This window comes from Lycium barbarum, chromosome 12 (assembly GCF_019175385.1).
Source record: "Lycium barbarum isolate Lr01 chromosome 12, ASM1917538v2, whole genome shotgun sequence".
Lineage (NCBI taxonomy): Eukaryota > Viridiplantae > Streptophyta > Magnoliopsida > Solanales > Solanaceae > Lycium > Lycium barbarum.
The window spans coordinates 83,863,624-83,883,773 of NC_083348.1; the positions used below are offsets into that span (position 1 = coordinate 83,863,624).

Here is a 20,150-nt window from a genome sequence, read left to right on the forward strand (position 1 = left end):
TATCTGCATAAAAGAACTGCTTATATATTGGATAAATGCTTTTTTTTTTTTTCTTGCTTCAGACACAATGTTCAAAGCAACAGTTGTATGCTTTAGGTAGAATGAAGTTTGGGATTGAACTCAATGATCATCTTAACAAATTGCTAAATAAATCGAACCGCGAGAAATGATTTATTTCTAGTGCTGTTAATAGTAAAAGTTATGGATGGAACTAATTCAGTGACTGGTGAATTGGTTAAACTAGCAATTTCAACTTTCATGTTTGAAATAGGTGCTTTGGTGGAGGAAAAAAAAAAAAAAAACACTTAAGCTCAATTTTGATTGAAGTGGCTTAAGAAGATTGTTACATTTTGGTAGTACTATACTATATTTTCTCAAGGGAGCATCATGTCTCTATTAAGGCCATACTGAGAGGATATGATTGATAAGTACAAGAAGTTTGAGCATTCAATTTAGAACCCCAAGACTTCTATAAATTCTTTTGGATGCCCTTGTAATCTGGCGTGGGACCTTATGTAACTTAACTGAGCCCTAATGAACGAACATACATGTTTCATAACAGTTTTATCAAAGATTTGCTTTAGTTGAGCATCTAACCCAAAAAACTTGAAGCAATAGTAAATTGGTTTAAGTCCTTTGTAAATGTCTTTGGATGCCCTTATACCCATAATTAGAAGTATGCATCCTATTAATCAAGGATAATGTAACACGGTTTTCTTCCTTGTAATAGAAAATGCTGTAGTAGACAGCTACAAGTGCAACAGGTAAACATTAATTAGTTGAAGGCAACCAACAATTCAACAAACATCCAACTTATTTTGTATGGATACCATACTTTCCATTCCAGTTAAGGAAATGTAAACCTCCAATAGTGACCCTGCATGTGAGTTTCTGTTGAATTAAGACGAAACGCACATGCTCTTAAATAGTGAAATAGACTTTCTTTGTTTCTTTTATAGTTTCTCACCGGGGTTGGTTATTGTATTGGGACTTCAACTAATTCGGATTCACGTCGAATAGACACATTTCCTACCAATTTTTTTCCCATATACATCAAGCTCGAACACGAAATTTTTAATTAAAAATGGAAGGATGTTCTTCATCCCATCGCCATTGGTGGTAGTAAAATAGACTTGCTTTCATTGTCAATATGCCATTTCGTCTTATCTTTATTAAAAACTTGTGCTCATTGTGGCGCACTTTTTTTGTATTTGAGGCCATTTCCATTTGTCGAATATGATGTTCATATGATCCTGTTTCTTTCCATTATCGCTTCTATCTTGCCCAAATATGTTTATTCCAATACTTATTTCTCTAAATATAAAAGAAATAGGAATTCGTCTTCCAAAATTAACTAAAATGTCAACTTGACTCCGTTATTAGTGGTAATTGATTGAGAAGAGAAAAGAATTTTAAAAAAAAAAAGTTAAGAAGAACTCTTCTTTATAATAACAATAAACGAAAACAAGAACAAATGTAAAATTTCAAATATCCAATTAATGAGAGCAAGTCATCCTCATAGCGATGGAACAAACAAAGCAAGGGGCCTTTTTAAACACTTGTTATCCCACATGAAATAAAATATTCACTGGAAAACTTAATTGTACACATAAGTAAAACAATTAGGAGTAAGTGGTAACTCTGTGATGTAGTACTATTACAAAAGGATATAATTACAAATAAACCAAAGTTTTAATTTGTCTATGAATACATGCCTAATTAGACACTTGATTCGAATTTATATGTGTTAATGCTTCATATTCAAGGTAACACATAATACCAGAAAATGGAAAAATTATTTTACTAGAGTACTTTTAAAAAAGATTGTTTATTTTCCTCTTTGATGTCTTTAGGGGTGGGGCGGCCTAAGAAGAATTATCAAAGATGAAGGTGGAGCTTATATGAATACATGAAAATGAAACTGCTCTAATTTCTCCGATATTATCTCCTGGATTGACTCCTCTTCTAGAATTATCTAAAGAACACAAGACTTTGAGACATTGCTAATTGGATCTTTTGTCCAAATAATAACATTTCCAAATTTAGCAGAGATATAATTTCAACTTTTTAAATAATTAATTAAAATACATAGTGGATTTCAATTACCATGGCCGCTAATCGCGCACCAAATTACTAAACCCAAGAAAAAGAGTGTGAAAAAGAAAGAGAGAGAGAGAATTGATTAGTCAAACTCTTTATATTTGTTTGGCTTTTTCTTTTTAGTTTTTTCTTTCTTGTGGATGGATTGCTCGTTTCAACTAATACAAAGGTTGACAATAAAGTTAGTTTAATTGAACTAATTGTCCCCCTTCTGTTGTCTATCCCAAGAGATGGGGCATAATCACTCCCTAATTAACTTCTATCAAATCATATCAATGTGCTTCTTGTTAGTCCATTTAATAGAAATAATAAAATGGAGCTGATTAGGGCAAAATTTTAATTATTCCTCCTTTTTGTCAGTCAAAGTTAATGGATTTTGAAATCCAGACTTCTTAATTAATCATGTTTAAATGGGATTTTTTTTTTAAGCTTTTGGACTTTATGAGTTTCCATGGAAGAACTTCAAATCTCATGATTTTACTTCGGAGGGACTTTAGAAGATCTTTTTTCTTTTTTCTTTTTTGTTGGGGTGGAAGAGAGGGGGAGAGAGTATTATTTTACCTATTAAATTATATGATTTTCTAAATCACAATTGAATAATTTGTCATGTATCTCTTAAAAGAAAAGAAAAATGAAAGCGAATAAGCAAAGATTAGGTACATTTAATTTTTAAAGTAATCACTTCAGAGTTGTTTATCTGAAATCAGAAAAAGTTGCATAATTTAAACTTAACCTAGACATATTAAAATTTTCCTAAGGCCTTCATATAAATTTCATTGACTTTGAATAATTTTGTTGGAAAATTACACCCGCTCCGTGTCTCTACGGTTAATACACTCAATCAAAGATTGTTATTAGAACAAATAGAAATGAGCATCTCTTTCGCAAATAATTTAAAGTTGTATTAAACTCTTAATTGAGAACACGCTGGATATAAATAGAAATGAACAAACTTCTACATGTTATATGAAGCATTTCTATAGAACGTGCAAGAAAATTAAACTTCTAACGTATACAAATTTTCACGTGCTATTAACATGTACTAAATATTTTGAAAAAAATAGTACAATATGTATTTAACTCCTATAAAATCAAGTAAGAGGGGTAGTTAAATAGTTTAACCACTTATGTGCCATTGTGGCTAGCTCTAGGTCTTATCTTGGGCTACCCCCAACCACCACATTTCTAGTGCAGTTCGTCGAGTACTGTACAGTCAATCAAGCCATAATTTATGGGTAGGTCTACTTCATTATAGGGCATGGCCTGCAACCAAGGTCCAACCCTACCATGATACACTTTACACCATTACTAGGATAAACCCTAAATCAGATTGTCACTCCCCGCGCCACACTCTCCCTCCTCACGTAATTAGAGGTTGGCAAATGGAGGATTTGAGCGAATTTAGTCATATCAAAGTGAGCTAAATAAATGATTGGCATAAACCTAGCTGCCCAAACATTAGTTGTGCTGAAATGGATTGAGTCAAAATTGTTAAATAACGGATCATAGCTCAATTCATCCAATTTTTACCGATTTATTTTTATATAATTTGTTTTAATTACCCAACAAAATTAATAATATTTTTTTTCTTCATTATTATAGTTATATATATAACATATATCAAATTAAAATTATTTAAATATATTAACAAGGTCTCTCATGAGTCAATTTCAGTTACATATTAGTTAAGATCAGTTAGGTGGAATGAATTTGAGCAGATAAAAATTAATTGAGTTAATAGATATGCGGGTATTAACTACAAGTGAATCTATAATTTAAGTTTTATGGGTTCAACCTTTAAAGTTCTTAGCATTGAACTTATTATACTTTTAAAGTTAAATGTTCATATCTACTATTTGTTGCATTTATGAATTTTTGCTTTTGCATGTAAATTTATATTTCGCATCAAATGTACAAGGTTCAGACGAACCCGATACCGGCGTTGTGCATCTGCCTTTGTTATTAACTCACCCAAATTTAAACTGATCAGATGACTGCTCTTTTCATTGCCAAATTTTATCTCCTCTAACATCAGAGGCGGATGGAACACTATAACTTGGGGTTCAATTCAATTGAACCCCAAGCTTTTGCTGCGAGGTATAAATTTATGTATAAAAATTTACTAAAATTACAATAAATAGTAGATATGAACTCATAACTTTAGAAATATAATGGTTTAGTGCTAAAAATATAAAATGTTGACCCCTACAATTTAATCCTAAATCTGCCTCTGTCTAACATAATTAAAGGAGAGTAGGAATATATAAATTGGCCTACCACTGTCTTCGTGATAATATGGTTCAAATTGTAATTTGCACTCACGGGCGAGATATATTAATCGATCAAGTGAGTGAAAATGATGCCAGATCATAATTAGTTCAAATCTCAATAGGAGCAAGAAATATTAAGTAGTTTTTATTATATGTCTACAAATCTCAATAGGAACAAGAAATATTATGTAGTTTCTATTATATGTCTAACTTGTGATTGTTAGAGCTCAATGTGTTGATTGGAGATAGTAGATACCTCGCAAGATTATTTAGGTACACGGAAGCTAAGGTAATTCGATCACCACTGCTATAAAATTAATTTCATTCTTTTGGTGATTAGTCTAACCCCTAGAACATAATTCCCTCTCAATAACAACATGCTGGACTTTTAGATTCTTAATTTCTCATACAGTATCCACATGCATCACTTTAAGAACATATAACTAACTCCATTGGACTTCTTACACCAATTCAGAAATCTATCTTAATTTGGGTGGTTGAACTGCACACTTTCTAATAGTCCTCCCTTTGAAAAATTGGATCAAAATTAAATTTATTTTAATTTTTAGGTCGATATTATTTTGCGGCATTGAATATGATTCTTCCAATATTTCATCAAGCTTTTAAGACGAGGTTCATAAATTGTTAGAAATATTTATTTCTAATACAACTATAAGTGTACAAGCCAACAATTTGTAAGAGTAGTCGCCTTGATCATAAATCCAAAAAAAGAATGGAGGCCCCTATCAATACATTTTGAAATAAATATCAATAAATACAACGTAGTAAAAAACAGAAAATAAGTCAAAAGAGGGAAATATAGGGACTGGGATCAATGTGCCATTAATTTTCAACCAACTCAACTGTCAATTACTTTTGATTTGCATACGCTTTTTTCTGATCAAACGGCCAAAAAAAAAAAAAAGAAGGAATTTTGTAATTGCTAATTAAAAGATGAACAATATTTATTATTTAATCTCTCCTCCTAAATTTGGGATTGCACTTAGTGCAATTAAGTATCCCGTCTTCTTCAATTTATTGATCTTTAACTCCATGTGTTTCTTTCTTTATTGGTTTGGGGTGTTTCAAGTACTAACTTTTTTGTTTTATGTAGGGGCCTTTGGGAGTTTAAACTTGCACATTGAGCTACCAATTGATAGAGCTGAAAACATTTATGTGTACTCGACACATGCATCGCGAATTATTTATATAACGTCAAGTGTTAAATACACGTGCTAAACAATTATTATAATTAAGTGACAAAACATTAAGTAAAAAGTGGATGCCACACTGAATATTTGTCGGTAATATGATGAGTTATTTGGTGTTTGCACCTCCAACCGAAAGTTAAGGGTTCCGGTCACCAAGGAGCAAAAGGATGCGCAAAATATGTATCTTGTATAGTTGTAAATATAATTCTGTCACATAAGCATGACTGACTGATATGTGTTTTCACTTATATCTAACTTATTATATATCGACATCATAAATTATTCTGTAATTTAACATGTTGTAATAGGTTGTCTATTTTATTTTTCAATTAACTAGTTTAATTTATTATAGACAGTCACCTATAATTTTCTTTTATGTATTGTAAGAAGAACTCCAGTGTATAAATGTTAACTATTTTCGGTTTAGTTTGTAACACTTAAATCGTTGTTACTTTAAATGCGAGGGTAGATAAGTAGTTTTCATATATTTTCTACTATTATTTTTCACTTGGTGTCTAATACTCGTATTAGGGCCTGACTAAATAAGGATTTGCATCGAAAAGTCACATATTAGGGTATTTTCATATCCAGGTCACGAACACGAAATCTGTGATTAAAGATGAAGGAATACTTACCATTTCATCACAACCTTTGTCCATAATATTTTCCATGCCTAAGCATGCACAATTGAGATAGAGTAGTAGGAAAATTTGAGCATAATAAGTAAAAAAGGGTACCCCTATTTGACATAATTAATCTATTGAAGAGTAAGGCACATGGTGTGTGTGTGACATTCGAATCCCATAACTTTCAATGTTCCCCACACTACATTTTGCTTTCACAGCCACTCCTCAATCCCCGCCTCTTCACCTTCCTATTTTCCCTTCAATCTCCTCACTCGTTTTCCTTTCTTTCTACTTGCCTTCTCTTTTTCTCTCCTTTATATTAGTCTTTAATTTCTCTTTTTGTCTTTATTTTTTCTTTGTTGTAGTTTCAATTAACTCTTTTTTGGTTCTACCTCCCAGTAAATACTTTTTTGTTGCATTTTTCGTCTTTCGAGATTCGTAAACTTTGATCAGCATTATTAAATGTATTTTTTCACCATATGAACATGAGAAGAATTACAACTTATAGAATAGTACTTTTCGTATAGAATTACAACTTATTGAGTTGATTGAATCCAATTTAGCTTCAACAATTCGTCAAATTGACTTTCGCAAAGCGAAATATGCCACATAAATTGAAACGAAGGAAGTAAGAGGGAGTGGAAGAGGAGGGTTGGGGGCGGGGGGGGCGCTGTTATTCCATAAACTCAAATGATCATGAATGATTTTTGTTTATATTCAAATATAACTCGAACTTTTGATTTAACAGTTAGAGATAGAGGAACTCCATCACCTGTCATTCATCTGTTATTTTTGTCTTTAACATGAAATCCAATAGCATCCATTAGAAAATTTTAGTCGGGTCAGTAGATTTTGAAAGTGGCTAAGAAGAATTTTGAAAACTTTGTTAGTACTTTAACCTTGATTTGACTACATTCCTAATTTACGGTCATACCAGCTCAATCGTAAAGAAAAGCCCGATTCTTATGTCTTAACAGTTGAATAAAGGAAATTTAACCACTGTACCTAACAAAATGAAATTAGTTACCAATTTATGTTTCACATTTATTTTGATTGCCAATTGAGTTAATGTAGTGGGAAATTTTGGCCAGGATTTTACTTACTTACAACCTACCACCTCGGGATCCTTTGCCTGATGCATCAAAAGTTGCGTAAACCCTAAAAGCTTAAAGTTATTTTCTTTAGAATCCTTACTGATTTTGTTGTGTTCTTGAAAAGTTAATTGAGTTAAATATATGGAAAGAAAAAAAAATACTGCGATTATTCAGCTAAAGCATAAGGATTACGCTTTTGAGCCGCATGACTGAATCTTAAGGACAAAGTTAAAATCCATATAATTGTTGTTTTCTGCAAGTGCCATATATAATAAACGTACGGTTCTAGAGGAAATTAGTACAATAACTAAAACAAGTCAGATAAATTGAATTTAACTTATACATAGTATACATACGTTAGAAATATAATACAGTAACTTTTATAATAATAGTAATTTTAACATATTATAGTAAGTTATCTGTCTTATGAATTATCGATTCATTTACTATAAATAGTTATCCTTAATTACTTTTAATATACGTAACGATTTTGTTACCATATAAAAATTAAACTTGATACGAATTATAAACATCCATCTAATGAAGAACCCTTTTGTTAAAGTGCTATAATTACGCATGGGGACCAGTTTCTTCCTTCCATTTTTCCTGTCCCCATTTGCACCTAATAAGCATGAAAATTGGAGGGAGATATAATCACTCTTCACTCAAAAATAAAGAGAATGGGAAAAAAATAAAGAAATTGGAACTAATAAGAAATTCAAAAGAAAAAAAGTATACACACAAAAATGAGGGATAAAGAGTCTCTATATAAAGACAGTCCACTGCAAGTTCACAGGCATAGAAGAACTAACATAACACAAATTCTCATCTCTTTCTTTTTTACCTCTCCAAAATGGCTTCCATTGCCAAAAATTTCTCCCTCATTTTCCTCCTTACTCTCTTGTCCTCACTCCAAATTCATGCAAGGGATGGCCAATTTTTCAACAAAGTCCCAAGCAACAATGGTGAAAAAGAGACACAAACAGTTGTTCCCAACAAAGAGCAAGAGCCAACTTTCATGCCTGAAAATGAAAATGGTGCCTATGGTCTTTATGGTCATGAATCTGTTTCCACCCCCACAACCACTAACACCAACAACCCCAATGTCAACAATCTTCCCAACAGCAAGTACCTTCCCAAAAATTACAACCCTGTTTCTTACGTGACTGTCGCTGAAGACAACACAAACAAAAACAATTTCAACAACAACAACAACGAGTTTACGACCAAGCACACTACTGCCTCTACCACCAACACAAATAACAACCAATTCTACAGTGGTCCCACCAATTACCGCAGCAGCAACAACAACAACAACCAAGAACAGTACTATAATGGCGTCAGTGATTTTAGTACTAAGAACCACCACAACAACCAGCAGCAACAATTCTACAGCGGCGACAGCCTCTACAGCAACAACCAACAGTACTACAACAACGACAACACCAACAACATTAATAACAACAACAACGACGACGATGAGGAGCAGTACTATAACGCTGCTAACACTTACTACAACAACAACAACAACAATAACTACCAGCAACAAGGGTTGACCGAAACAAGATTGAGTGCTAGGAGTTACAGCACCAACCCAACAAATTACGGAAACAATTACAACAACAACAATCAAGAACAGAGCTACTCTGCTAATTACAACAACAACAACAACAATCAAGAACAGAGCTACTCCACCAACTACAATAACTACAACTCTGGTAAGGCTAATTACAGGGTGCACCAGCAGCAAGGGATGAGTGACACAAGGTTCTTGGGAAATGGGAAATTCTACTATGATATAAATGCTGGGAAACATGCAAGGAATCCATATGAAAATGCAAGGGAATTTGCTGCAATGAACCAACAGTACAACAACAGGAACTCTTATGGCACCAATGAGTACAACAACAACAACTTTGAGAATGAAGAGGAGTTCGAGAACATGCCTTGAACAATTGTTCAACAATTGAAAACAAAAAAGTTATAACCATAGTGAGCCAAAATATATGTTATGTGTCCCAGTTATGATTGATGTTGTTATCCTTTTTTTTTTTTTTTTTGTTCTAAGCTATTAGATAAAGTGTTAATTAAAGTATTAAACAACAGATTATTTTTGGGTGTTTTATGTATAATTATGAAGGAATTTTAATGATATATGGCTATGAATATAAGTTTTTGTACGTATATTTGCTAAAAAATAAAATCAATAATTAAAACATTGTAGGGATCGCTTAACCTCAACTAAGGGTAAGATACACATATTCATCTGCAGTAAATGCTGTACCTACTCTAGTAATTAGCTAATGCGTATTTTACTAATCTGCAGTTAAATGCTGTACCTATTATTATGTCTCTTAGTGTGATTCTGTTAGTCTATTAGTGAGAGATGAAGCTTATTCTGAATTTCATTTCTGACAAATAGATAATTATCATGCCAAGTGGTGTGTAGCATGCTTAATTATGATTGATATTGCCACTTCATCAGAGATATGATGGGTACCTAACAAGATTGAAATATTGATTTGTAACGAAATTAGTTTGTGCTCATCTTTGACTATTCTATGAGTATCTGACACAGAACTTTGTAATAATACAGATATAAAGTCACTTTATCCATCAAAACTTAGAAACTGTATGTGGAAAAAAAAAATTAGCTACATAATATTTTTGCGCCAATTGAAATTTAAATTGTGATCTCTCGTTTATGATATTGAAGTATGAGAGTAACAATTCGAAAATCTCAGGCTCGATTTCAGTTACAATATTTTGTGTGTCCCTCTGATGTACTCTTAGCGGGCAATATTATCTTGGCAACTGTACTTGTAAGTCGAACAGGTTATATAATGAATTAATGAAAGGTGTGCACAAATTGATCGGATCACCATCAAAATAAAAAAATAACAAACACAGAGAAAGAAAGACAGACAGAAAGAAGAGAGAACAGACACCAGTAGTAAATACTTTTGTGGTGTCAATTTTTGGTTTGCTTTTATTTTATTTTTATTTTCTTTCAAAATATTTCCTCTTTCACTCAAATAAAGATGGTCATCAGTTTTTACTTTTTAGAACCATAGATTTATTTTCCTTTATCGTAGTATTGTCCATAAATTCATTTATTTTCTTCCTTTCTTTCTCTATTTGTTTTAAAGACAGAGACTTGTACCAACATAGTAGCCTTTTCTTCCACCAACATTTATTAACAACCATTGTTTCCTCCACCAGTTCCATGACCATTTCGCTCTCAAGCATTTAATGCTTGAAAATTCTGCATAAAAGCCCCAACTTTTTTATCTATAAATTATGTATTCGTGCTTTACATATGTTTATTTTACCTTGTTAATTCTAGTTATGGCGTTATGACATTAATATATAATACTATAATTTTTTAAAGATGAACTCCTCCCGCCCTCTGGTTCTGGCCCTAAACCTTGCCTACCAAGTACCAAATGACCTTATACAACAGGTACCTACATTTCATCTCCATTGCAACCAAAAAGTAATTCCTAAGTAATGTACAACATGAGACAAAACTAATTAATAAAATTATTATTTTTCTAATTTCATGAAGTGTGATTCTTCGAGCTTCTTTTTGGATAAGGCATAGATATGGAGAAGGCAAATTAAATTCATCAGTGCCAATGTAGCATAATACGGTCGTTGGGCACTAATAAATATTGGAGGGACCCCTCATCCACAGACAACCTTCTCCACAATGCGTTGATTTGTCCACATATCAAATATGTATGTAAGTGAAAGTTGCATAGGGGCATGGCACCATTTGGAGCTGATGGCGAGAGTCATATGCTACAATTAAATGATATAAAAACAAAAAGATAAAAAAAATTAATTTATATACATTATCCGTGTAAAGAATTTTTATGTTATCGGGTGTATTTTAACATGTTATAGTCAGTTATTTACCTACTTTTTCAGTTTACTAATTTCACTATGAACGATTATCAATAGTTTTTTTGAGGTCACTTGATATTATAAAATTATTTTGTATTTGTCAATATAAAAGCTCAAAATAAAATAGATAAATAAAAGTCACAGACCAATACCTATTTCATTGGACTTTTGTCTGCCTGCCGTGAATGGCGGGTTGTCTTAGAAATCTTCCTTTGATTTTCCTTTTTCTAAAAATAAATTAGAATGAATAAATCTTTAGTGTTGGTCTTTCAATGTATGCTTCAAGCTTCTTAAAGAACTTTTTGACTTTCTTTTATCTCTTTGAATGGAAACTATAGTACTTGTCATATTCCTTTAGAGTTCTTTTCAACTCTCTTTTTTTACTTCTTTTTCTTTTGCTTTAATTTTATCATTTCTCACTATGATTGCAGCAAGCAAAGTTTAAGTTTTGGAAAATTGGATGGAATTTCATTATGAGGTTGCTTCTAGACACAATCCTTGGTGACAATTAAAGTCATGCGTCATAATTAGATATTGAGTCTTGGTACTCCGTTTGCTTTAAGAAAGGACACATACTTGTGAAACTTCTTATTCTTCTTTACTCAAATGGGAAAAGAATGAAGTTTAGTGGGCGTTTGGCCATAAATATTATTCACTTTTTTCTAAAAAATTTTCACTTTTTTTACTTCTAGCATTTGGCCATAAAAAATATTCACTTTTTTTCGGAATACAACTTCGGAATACCAAAAACGAAAAAAACTTGTTTTTCAAAATTTTTTAACTTTTTTACACTACATTTCACCAAAAACTACAATTTCAAAAACTATGGCCAAACACAACTCCAACTTCAAAAATTCCAAAAAAAGTGATTTTTTTTTGGTATTTATGACCAAACGGGGCCTTAGTTTATATATATACAGACACACACTAAGCTAGCGTTTGGCCAAAGATTCCCAAACAAATTTGAAAAACTTGATTTGGATGAAGTTTTTCAAGTTTTGAAAATGTGTTTGGTCATAGTTTTTCAAAACATATTTCACTTTTTGTTTTGAAAAACATGAAACATTACTTATACCATAAGTTCTAAAAACTATCAAGACTACTGAACCATACAAAACATACATACTTGCTAATCCCAAATTATGCAAAACGTGATATTTTACAATTGCTAATAACAGACTTATTAGTTACTACAATTCAAATTACAATACAAAGATCCACCCGTTCAAGAACAAAAAAAACAATGGTAGTAACTAGCTTATTAACTCGTTTACTTTATAGAAAAGACTGTTTTAACTGTGAAAATATGGTAGATACGACTTTAATAGAGGAACATGTTAGATAGAATTAGTTGGGTCATAAATAGATGAGATTTTTTTTTTAATAAAATATAAGTAATAGTTTGGGATAGTTTTTAAAAGTTTTGAAAAGGCCAAAACATAGATCTTGGCCCAAAAACAAGTTTGAGTCAGATTTTGGAATTTGAAGATTTGTCTTCAAAATCTGTCAAAATTCTATGGCGAAACAAAGATTTGAAAACAAATCTTCAAAATATGCTTTCAAAATCTATAGCCAAACGTGAGCTTGTAAATAAACTTTGATCGGATTAGGTCATTTAAAAAATAATTCTAATAATGTGTATATTAAATCAAATTAGTTGCCTAAGAAATAAAGCAAATCATAATAGATTAAATTGATCTAATAGAATAAAGATTATTTATAGGGTCGGAGTATACAAGTAAAATTCAAAAGAAAATATGATACACCACATAATTTGATCTTGATGATTTGTCAAGCAAACCATTGGGAGATATAAAACAGAACGGTCTAAAGTGAGCTCTTCTTGGTCAAATTAAGTATGAAATTTTGTGAAGAATTATCTCGAATCCGTTGTAGTCATGTGTTTGAAAACAAACCCCAACATGAATTTGGAACTTCGTATCATAAATTCTTGTGGGCATATCTCTATGAGTCTGCATTCGAAGAAGAGAAATATTAAGGAAATAATATTCGGTTTTCCATAATTTAAAAGTTGTCAATATGTCTAGTGAAGAAACGTAGTACCAGTAGAGCGAAATTGTTTTAAAATATCTAATATATTCCCTTGTTCCATTTTAACAATCGCTTTAGCTCTTTTCATGTTCATTAAAAGACAATAAAATACAGGTTATATACTAGAAATTACTAAATTACTCCTAATTGATAAAATTAAATTGAACTCATCTTAAATATTTTGCAATTAAGGATATAGTTCGAAATGATAATTATTTTGGGATAATTCTTTTGAGCTAGAGTGACGGTTAATTTGGGAGAAGGGAATAATTAAGAAGCTCTACATAGTTAATTAAGAAGATAATATGCAATATTATTTATCACATCGTCTGTCATGTATGGTGATGGTATTGCTAGAACAATGTCATCCTTACTAGCAAAATAATATGTGCATAGCAAGTGCTGTACTATGTTCTTCAACGTTTGTACTTTGCTCGTATGGGATGAAGCAGGTTGCTTTGACATTAGGAGTTCCTAATCATTCAAATAAAACTATGTCATCTCATCATGCCAAGAATAAGATTTTCTAACAATGCAACAATTGAAGACTTTTGAGGTGATAAACCGAAAAATATTGTCTGTCCTCAAAGGTCATCAGGAAGAAGAAGTTGTTCTAGTTCTTTTTGCATGGAATGAGCGCAACATCAGACTCGGGAACATGTGATTCTCCTGAAAGAGAAACAATTGAAGAGAAAATAAATAACTACCACATTTATTGACGATTGGAACAAATTTAATGTAACTTGAGTATTAGGTAGGCCTATGGGATATAGGTGCATGGGGTTAGTTGTGAAGAGAAAGCTAAGGTATATGGGCTACTTATAAAGTTAAATACGTAGCCACATCAAATGTTACATCAAATCAATTTAACTTATCATAATTAATGAATTTAATAAATATTTAAAATATACATTAATAATCGTAGGTGAGTGATAGTTATGTATGCTCAAACACGTGTCATACATAGCTATTAGGTTTGGTTAAAAACACTCGGTGCAGTTAAATTTTTGCTAGCTACTGAGTGATAAGAAAAAATAAATTTCCTTCCAAAAATCGGCTTTGGTCCAAACTGGGTAACATCAGAACTCATTGCCAGTACTCATTATGTTTTAGGAGTATGGAATTAAATTCTGAAAATATGGAAAGTGCATGTGATGTGTGGTTGATGCATAAATTATCAATTTCGTTATAATCATCACTCCCATCTACTTTGACCTGCAAAAAATTCATCCATGGCAACCAGCTCCAACTTGACATTGTTTATCTAGTAATCAAATATCTTCTTTATAACTTAATTAATACATGTGACACACTTTATATCTTCCAAGCACTAGTTAATTTTCTTGAATTTAAGTTATATCGTCACGGTAAAGAAAATTTACATTGTCAAGTCACTTTTACTTACTATATCTTATTTTTAAGATTATGAGTCCCACTATTTAAGGAGGATATATCATTTAGATAGAAAATTATTTACACTTAATGTTATCCATGAATGACATTATGACAGTCCCTATCTTTAAGTGTTTTTTTCCCCCTAAATGGGGATAGGGGAAAGGAAAACGGAGAGGGGATTACAAGGTGGGGAATCGAACCCTGACCAACAAGGTAAAAGTTCATATAACTAACCAACTGAGCTACTTATAAGATTCTCATCTTTTAAGTGTTCCACTACTGAATTGTCCAATTTTTGAAGTGATAATGGTGACAAAATTTTAAAGTTTTGTAAGAAAATAGTAATAATTAACAGGAATATAATCTTGAAGGAAAATTTTGCAATTATTGTAGGAATGGTAACATTGAATCACACACACAAAAAAACAAACCTCTCTTTTTCTATATTTGTCTTCCCCATATATATTCACGTGCCTATCCCATAATCCCAAAAAATAAAAATAGATTTGTTGTTTTGACAATGAGATCAGTCAACTTATAATCTTGAATAATCTGTGGTTCCTCAAAGAAAATGAGAAAATTTTAAGCATAATATTGAACCCAAGAAAACAACTATAACAAAAGACAATGTAGTTTTTTGGATGATATAAAATCAAAACAAAATAGTAAGGGGAGAGGGGTCATGAAAGAGAGGAGTGTCCTTAACATTATCTTAGTGATCTTTTTTTTTTTCCTTCAAATTTCTCGAAGCTTATAGTTATAGAGTAAAGAATATTTTGCTGTCAACAGACATTCATTTTTCGTCTTTACTGAAGACGTAGAAAATCAGTGGGTCAAAAGAAAATGATCTATCAGCCTAGAAATAAAATTGCAAATTGTATATATATTTTATTTTGTTATTTTCTAGCTAGGGGATTGCAGTTATTTTAACCATTTATAATTCAATAATTCAGAAACATGTGAAATGAGTGGTCCTGAGAACTGACTAATATGATGTTTACTCTCCTCTTAGTACTTTGTTTTCTTCTTACGAATTATGATAATGTACCATGGGAAAGATTTCATGGGATAGTGATCACTAACCAACCAAATCTTAAAAAAAAAAAAAAAAAAAAAAAAAAAAAACCCTACCCTGCTGAAATGTTTACTATTTTTCCTTCATCCATTCTTCGAATATATATTTTTCCTTATTTTGGGTTTATTTTGAATCTGTCATTTTCTTTGGCGGACAAAAAATCCATAGCCACGATCAGAGATACCAAATTTAGTTCATAACTTCATATAAGTGTAACCTGTACAACCCGTCTAGAATTGGACAGGTTGAGTTGAGAATAACTTATTAATGGATCATCTGGGCACAACTCATTAATACATGAACTAAATGACTTTGTCAAATAATAGAAAAAGGTCTCTCTACAATTTCATACACGTTTAAATTTGATTTGTTAGTTACAGAAAACGAAAAAGATGATTTTATATTGAACATGCTAATATACGATCCATAACAAAAGTTTGAAGGGTTGGGTCATGACATGTGCGTTATTGACTCAATATGTTGTGTTTTAACTCGTTCGTATTAACTCATTTCGTCCATCATTATCATTATTCTGCATCAATGTCTATATTATAATCATTCATAAGGAATATGCTTGGGGCGTTTGCTTCTTCATTTTTTTATTACAACGTCCTCTTAGAACAATGCAAAAATCAAAGAAATCCTATACTTGCATAAACGCCATCATACTTCTTGAGAATAGATTTAAATATCAGGTAACAAGTTATTGTATCGCTTAGAAGATTTCAATATTTAATTATAAGCTTAAACTTATGAGGATCTCTTTTCAGTTTTCATTACATGAGGTAAACTTTATTGATAAATTTCTAGGAATTTTATAAGGAAAGAAAAAGGAACAGGGAACGTTGAGTTTGAATCCAACCGCAAAGACTATCGAGGGAATGGGCCTAGATCCAAATGGATGACATTGAGCTGGGCTATAATGCACTTAAATATGGGCCTAGATCCAAGGTATTCAATTGAAATTGAAATATAAGTTCAGTTTGCTTAGTTCGTCAACTGTTCTTTTCAGAAATTGTTACTCCATAGTCCTTACAGTTCGGTCTATAAATGCGACTGCCGACTGGTATAGATCCAAAATCTTTTAACTTATTTACAGTGATAGGCATCACAGGACTTTACTAAAAGTCACAGAAAATTGCTTTCCTTCTTCTAAAGTTACAAGTTACTATTTTGAATTTTGTGCTTAGTCACCATCATATAAAATGAAATCCATGGGTATAAACAAAGGGAATAACATAACAATGTGTTTCATGAAAACATTATTTAAAATGAAAAAAAAAAAAAAAGTCACACATGATCCTAGTCAATTAAACATCTAGTCTTCCAATGAAAAGGACAATCCAGAAGTTGGAATTTTCTTCAACGATGCAATTTCCACTCATTGCAAAGAGGACTACTGATTTCATTCTTACATAGACTTATGTAATCAAATGGAGTATCAACTAGTAGAAAATAGAAGCCCACAATTTTCCCGTAAATTCATGCCCCTCCCAATTTTTCCAAGAATTAATTAAGTGGGTGGATAGGACTCTTTAATGATTATGACATACACTTTGAGTGCAAAATATGGAGGACTTTTAATGAATTTTAAGTCATCCACTTACTCTTCTTAGTCAATTTTACTGATCATACACAAAAGATAGTAATAATTCCTTCTACTTGAAAAATATACCTTTTGCTATTTGAAAGTCAAATAAACTGATATTTGACCAGTAATTTTCATTGATTTTTTGCATCACTTTATGCAAATATAAATTAGGATTGGGAGAGTGTATAACGCTACAAATTATCAAAACTATGGATGTATATAGTATGGTAAATGTAAGGGTCCTAGCCTCACACTCGTCACCTAAATAATAATTAGTTGATAAATGAATGAGACAAGAGTTGGAGTGCCGTGTGAGTTTGGAATTAGGATTAGCAGTTGATGCGGTGAAATTGTCGGTGGAGTCAATCTTGAAGCCACATAACTTCGACCCTATTTCACCATTGACACTTGTCGGCCTCAACAACGTCACATCTTAAGTTATCGTAGAGATTTAAAATAATAAAAAAGAAAATATGGGGTAGGGGAAACGAGGGAGATGATTATAAGGTGGGGAGTCGAATTCTCACCAATAAGGTAAAAGTTCAGGTAGCAATCAACTAAAATTCCCCAGTTATTGTAGAGATTCCATTTTCCATCGAATTAATATTAACGAATGCGGCGAGACGATTAAGGTTTTTCTGCGTTTTACTAGCAAGTACTTTGGGGAACTTATCAGGCGTAAACTTAAATTAATCAAGTCGGTGAACACCACTAAACCAAAAAGAGAATGAAAGAAAAAGAAGTCGAGAGCTTGATCTTTCTAATATATTATACCCAACATAAGCTGCAAATTGAAATAGTTAAACATGAAAATGTTTACCCTGAATTTGGAAAATCAATTGAATTTGTATGCGGGTATAGGATATGTGCTTGGATCTTGATCTATGTTTGATAGTGGAAAATAAGCGTGTGAGTATTTTAGTAATAAAACGGCTAATAACGATAATTTGCTCGATTTGCTATGGACATGAACATTTAGAAGTTATGTTCAATACTTAATGGAAGAAGCACAATATAAATGGAAACAAATGGCCTTGGCCGGATCAGATATTGAGGGAGAGAGATTGTGTATATGAGCTCTTTTATTATAAATGTTCTTGGAAGGTAAAGGAGCCAACCCTTGCAAAGGAGGGGGATGTGCTCTATTTATAGTGGTGCCTCTACGGGCCTCTTCCCATACAAATGACTAGAATAATAATAAAAAGGACAGCTCTGAGCAGATTTGGTGGGATTAGGTTGGGCGTACGATCTGACACACGCATGGTTGGTGGTTGACCATGGCAGGACGCTATCGACGCGTGGCAACCGCGTAACGGATCTCCCGGATCAACGGCCATGACCAAAACGGACTAACGGCCAGGATCTCCCAGACTAACGGCCACGATTTCCCGGACTAACGGTTATGATCAAACGGACCAGCGGCCACGATCAATTCGGACCAACGGCTACGATCAAACGGACCAACAGCCACGATCAATTCGGACCAACGGTCACGAATGCTCGGGTCACCGGGCTTGGTCGTTCCAATGACGAAGAAGGCAGATCAGTCGGTCCCCTCGCTCCACCGGTTTGTCTCGCATCCGGTTTTTACCGTATACAGAAAACACTTATTAAAATATTTGATAAATGTTTAAAAGTACTTTTAATATTTGGAAATAAAATAAACTCACTTCTTGGAAATTTCGAACTACGTACTTTTAGAAAGTTAGAGATGATTTCAGTTAGAGATGTTTTCATGTTTAGCCACTGTGATGAAAGTGCCCTGTAAACAGTCACACGGCCCAAACTTAAGGAGCTGGTTGCTTAAATAATTTGAAAGTACCTCTAGCTCGAAACACTATTTTGGAACATATATTTCTAAAAACTGAGTATTTTCAGTGTATATATATATATATATATATATATATATATATATAGTTTTGTGCGCCACGACTTACTTACTATTAATTTTGGTATATGGTTTGCTATTATGTCACTTGAAATTTGGAGGAAGGAATCGTAATGCAGGTCTTAGTGAAGTAGAAGAGAAGGATTACACAAATGATAGCCTAGCCACCAAAAATTTGGTTGAAACCCCTTTTCATTATTCAATCAAATACTTATGGCTTGCATGTGTCCGTGGGTGTAGGATTATGGTGTGTGACTATTGATTTGGACGATTAAATAGCCTTCCTAAAATGTAAATCTATGTTGGCATTTCTTATGTTATATTCGTTCGAGGTGAGATGGCTTACTGCTACAGCGAGACATTTAAGAAAAAGATAAATGATAGTTCAGACAAAAGTTTTCCTGATTGATTAAGACTGTAAAATGTCTTAGGAGGTTGTATTGAGTAGGATATCAAGCTCAATGTGAGAGTCCGGAGCCTAAAGGGTATAAAAATACACGGTTTTTACCAAAAGGGGATGTCCAAAAATTTATATACCAAAAGGGGTATATCGTGGGCTGATCCACGTTATACCCCAAAGTTTTTCACGAAAAATTAAAAAAAAAAAAATTGAACGCATAACGTGGATCAGTCCACGTTTTACTAAATATATTTGTAAAACGTGGAATGGTCCACGTTTTACCAATAACGTTTTTTTTTTTTTTTTTTTTTTTTTTTTCGAGCACTAAAAATTTAGTAAACTTTTTTTTTTTGTAACACTTAGTGTGTTTTTTCATACTTTGATCAATAATTAATCGTGCGTGAAGACTCCGAAACGTCAATATTTTATATAGAACATGATATTTTTTTCTGCGTACAATAATGTAGGCTCAATACATCAAGGATATGTAGACGTTCGGATCGTCATTTTAGGGGTTGAAAAGGTGCCCGAAGTAAGTT

The 20,150-nt window shown here is 32.3% G+C and overlaps 1 protein-coding gene across 1 annotated transcript; it reads left to right on the forward strand.

Annotated features, from left to right (window-relative positions):
- The first annotated feature begins 8,088 nt into the window (after positions 1–8,088).
- LOC132625207 (uncharacterized) lies at positions 8,089–9,481 on the forward strand. Its single transcript, XM_060340039.1, has one exon. The coding sequence runs from the start codon at positions 8,155–8,157 to the stop codon at positions 9,250–9,252; it is 1,098 nt and encodes a 365-aa protein (XP_060196022.1). The 5' UTR covers positions 8,089–8,154; the 3' UTR covers positions 9,253–9,481.
- The last annotated feature ends 10,669 nt before the right edge of the window (positions 9,482–20,150 follow it).